The following is a 4,272-nucleotide window of genomic DNA, read 5'->3' on the forward strand; positions in this document are numbered from 1 at the left end:
GGAACGGCTAAGCCGATTTTGATGAGAGTTTCATTGGAAGTTTGCCGGGAAAACTTTGTGATACACTAATTTCAACGCGGGCGAAGCCGCGGGCACAGCTAGTAGACAATAAAAGTGAAATTAAAATTTTTTCAAATGTAAAATGACGTTTTATGTTTTTAATTATTAATTTGGTAACTTGAGAGAGCTTAAGACCGTAAACTTGGATTCCAAATATCGTTTGAATTTGAAAAGTTAAATTGGAATAGCACAATTACCCTTAAAGATGTCAGAAGTAATATATGTATGGTTATAAAAATATACGAGCCACGTTAATTAGTTCTCTCAGTTGAATTAACTCTATCTAACTATAAGTAATTATAAAGTTTTATCAGCAGCTTTATCTGTATGAATTTAGATATTAAAAATTGAAATAAAACATGTTAACTAACTTTAATTCTTAAATTTAATTAGTTATAATACCATCTATTCCATCTAATCGCCCAAAGGTAGTGAATATAATATATATTATAAGAATAGGGAAGTTGAAATAATCTTTTTTTTTTTTTTTTACGACAAATAGGCAGGCATTTGACCACAATCTCACCTGATGTTAAGTGACGATGCGGTCGAAGGTGGAGCATGCCTGCCTAATAACAGCCTATTGACTCTGGCCTTGAAGGCACCCAGATTGTATCGTTCGGGAAACACAGACGCGGGCAACGAGTTCCATTCCTTAGCTGTGCGCATCAGGAAAGTAGAGCCAAAGCGTTTTGTGCGCGTAGGTGGCATATCGATGACATAAGGATGGAACGATCGACCGCGCCTAGTGTCCCGATGGCGGAAGGTTGTTGGGGGAATTAGATCGTGTAATTCCTTCGCACACTCACCGAAATATATTTTGTAGAACACCGACAGACGAGCTACCCTACGCCGATGATCGAGACTCTGCAACTTGGTGTCTGTCAGAGTAGGGTCACCTATGAGTCTCTTAGCTCGTTTTTCCACCGAGTCCAAAGTTGCCAGTTGGTATTTGGCGGATCCATCCCAAAGATGGCAGCAATACTCCATACAAGACCGAACTTGTGCTTGGTATAGTTGGAGCAGCTGTTCTGGAGTGAAGTATCGCCTGACCTTAGAGAGAATACCTAGTTTTTTTGCTGCAGTTTTTGCTTTGGACTCGATGTGTTGCCCAAAGTTCAGATTGGACGATAGCTCTACACCGAGGAGCTGTAGGGAGTCAGTAATTTCCACAAAAACATCCCGGAAAGTCGGAGCCAGGTGTAAAGGGCTCCGTTTAGAGGAGAACACACACGCCTGTGTTTTTGTAGCGTTGAACGTGACCAGATTGGCATCGCCCCATTCGGAGACTGCCTGGAGGGCAACGTTCAAGCGGCTGACCATATCCTCTCGACAAGACTGGATAACATCCTTACTAGCCCTTGCACTCGAAAAGTATCTGTCCGTCACTGTGCAGTCGTCAGCGTACCCAAAGGTACCGGGGACGAGCAGATCGTTAATATGCAGCAGGAAGAGGGTAGCGGACAAGACTGATCCCTGAGGAACACCAGCGTCGATAGCCATTTGGTCCGACGAGTACCCGTCAAGGACAACTTGTATTGAACGTTCGCTCAGGAAGTCAGAAATCCAAGTGCAAAGACCAGGTGGAATACCATATGAAGGAAGCTTGCTTATAAGGCTCGCGTGCCAAACCCTGTCAAAGGCCTTCGAGATATCGAGAGACACGGCAAGTGCTTCGCCGTGTTTGTCAATGGCCTCACTCCAAATATGTGTGGCATACACTAGAAGGTCCCCAGTCGAACGGTGCTGGCGGAAACCGTACTGCCGGTCGCTGAGGAGATCGTTACCTTCCAAGTGGGCCAAGAGTTTGTTGTTAAGTTCACGTTCCATAGTCTTACAGAGTATGGATGTGACCGAGATGGGACGATAATTGACAGCGTCTGCACGACTACCTTTTTTGGGCACAGGCTGCACGTTGGCCAGCTTCCAAGACTTCGGCACTTTGCCAGTCTTAAGTGACAGGCGGTACAGGCGTGTAAGAGGTGGAGACAACTCAGGGGCACAGGTACGCAGGACTATCGCTGGTATACCATCCGGTCCGCTAGCCTTGTTCACGTCTAGAGTTTGCAGGATTTTAAGGATCTCTTTTTGTCGTATGCGTACTTCTGCCATAATGCAGTCAGCACGAGTTGAGATTGGTGGAGCTTTTCCTGCAACATCCAGAGGCGAGTTCTCAGCAAAAAGAGATGCAAACAAATCCGCTTTCTCTTTCGCAGAGTGGGCCAGTGATCCATCAGTCCTCAGCAATGGTGGAAGTGACGGCTGACAAAAGTTAGATTCAACGGCTTTTGCCAGGGACCAAAACGCTTTGCTCCCAGAAGGGTAAGAAGCTAGTTTGGCCCCAATGCGGCTGATATGGTTGAATCTTGTCCTGCGTAACGTCCTTTTACATGCCTTGGCGGCTTGGTTAAAAGCTTTCTTCAAATTCCGAAAATTTGGAGACTTGCGCGCTCGAGCTTCAGCCCATGCAGTGTATGCCGACCGCTTTTTGGCTTCTGCACGATAGCATTCCGCATCAAACCATGGGCGAGCTTTTCCATTCGTCGCTACGTCAGAGTATGGTATAAAATATTCCATACCCTGGCGTATAACCGCGGTAATGGCTTCAGCGCAGCTCGATGGTTCATCAAAAGAAAAGCATACCTCTCGCCAAGGATAGGACGAGAAAAAGTGACGCATCTCATCCCAATCCGCTGCCTTATATCGCCACACCCGTCTTGGGCCACATGGGGATTCTTCGGGTGGGGAACAGACGGATATTGATTTTACCAGACAGTGGTCAGAAGTACCCAGTGGTGCAGAAACTGTTGTTGAGTACCTGTCTGGATCAGTTGTTAAAAATAGGTCTAAGCAGTTGGCGGTATGAGAGTCTACGTCTGGTACCCTGGTAGCACAATTTATAAGCTGGGTGAGGTCCAGCGTCAAGGCTAGTTTACGCACTTCTCTCCCAGCATGGTCGGTCACCTGGTATGGGTACAGCCACTCCTGGTGGTGGGCGTTGAAGTCCCCCAGGATGACTAACTGTGCCGAAGGGTAACGCTCTCGAGCCTTATCCGCCGTTAGGGTAAGATGGTCACATAACTGAGTTGTCTCCACGTCTCCACTGTGCGAACGGTAGACACAGGCATACAGGATTTTCTCCTGTCCTGTGTCCACCAGAACCCATAGGATGGAGTAACTGGATGTCTCAAGGTGCTTAAGACGCTTGATGCAAATGTCATCACGGACGTACACACAGACTCCGGCACGAGGTATGAACCTGTGCTCCAGAGAATACCCGGGGTAGCTGAGGTACGCCGTGTCAGCCGGACATCTGATCTGCGTCTCAGTGAGGAACAGCAGCTGCGGTTTTTCTGTTTCTAGGTGGTGATGGACGGATTTGAGATTGGAGTGCAGACCTCGGATGTTAGAGAGGTGCACTTTCAGTGGGAGGACGTGCAGCCGCTGTGTATACCTTTTTTTATTCTTGTGTGCTTTCATGGGGAGTGAATAGGTGCAGGGGAATGCGAACTGGACGAGGCGGCATCCTACCTACCAGGTGTCAGACTCTACACCGCCGCACGTAGGGAGCCTGACGCGGAGACTGCGGGGACGCCCGAGCCCCCCCAGAATGGCTACCTGGTCCTCCCTTCCGGTCGCCAACTGGCAAGGTAGAACATTCTGGGATTTTTCGTCAGGTGGCGGGGCAGCCTTTCACAGGTGGCTTTCCTGCTACTTGGGCCCCCAACTTCCTACGGTCGGCCAGCGGCGGCACCGTGCCTCGGATCCCGCTACCCTCCGAAGCCAGGCACCCGATGCGGCAGTGATGAGCAGACAGAATCGGTCACATAGAGTGCCACAACTACCCAGACACATCCCCCAAATGGCTGCTCTGGGACCCGCCCCGGAACACGGCAATTGCCGTTTGGCGGCGCGACTTTACCCAGAGGGTGGTAATTAAGCCACGGCCGAAGCCTACCACCTCAAGAATTTTGTCGGCTCTTACGACAGGCCTTCTTGCCGGGCCGTAGGAAATTGTATTCTACTGCCCGTCCCTGAGTAGTCGCCTAGTAATCCAACTTTTACTATGATTATGGATCGAATTTTTATACATTTTAAAGTACGAATGATAATATAATTAATAATAACGTATTGTCTATGATATAAATTTTAAGACTTATGTTTTAATTTTAATTTTACTTTTATTAAAAGACTTTTAAGCACTTATATTTG

General features: G+C 47.8%; 1 protein-coding gene across 1 annotated transcript; it reads right to left on the reverse strand.

Moving 5' to 3' along the window:
• Positions 1–357: 357 nt before the first annotated feature.
• On the reverse strand, positions 358–3,540 carry LOC123663679. The gene is made up of 2 exons (XM_045598347.1): positions 2,091–3,540; positions 358–383 (listed from the first exon to the last, which is right to left on the reverse strand). Exons 1-2 carry the CDS (start codon positions 3,538–3,540, stop codon positions 358–360), a joined length of 1,476 nt encoding a protein of 491 aa, XP_045454303.1.
• Between the last annotated feature and the right edge of the window lie 732 nt (positions 3,541–4,272).

Source organism: Melitaea cinxia, chromosome 20, assembly GCF_905220565.1.
Source record: "Melitaea cinxia chromosome 20, ilMelCinx1.1, whole genome shotgun sequence".
NCBI lineage: Eukaryota > Metazoa > Arthropoda > Insecta > Lepidoptera > Nymphalidae > Melitaea > Melitaea cinxia.

What these genes read in the sequence shown, in the direction of transcription:
- LOC123663679 (XM_045598347.1), bottom strand. Translation starts at nt 3,540, where the DNA reads ATGAAAGCACACAAGAATAAAAAAAGGTATACACAGCGGCTGCACGTC. An exon ending in CAAGGCTAGCGGACCGGATG is followed by an intron (nt 384 to 2,090) that starts GTATACCAGCGA and finishes AAATTCATACAG; the next exon opens with ATAAAGCTGCTGATAAAACT.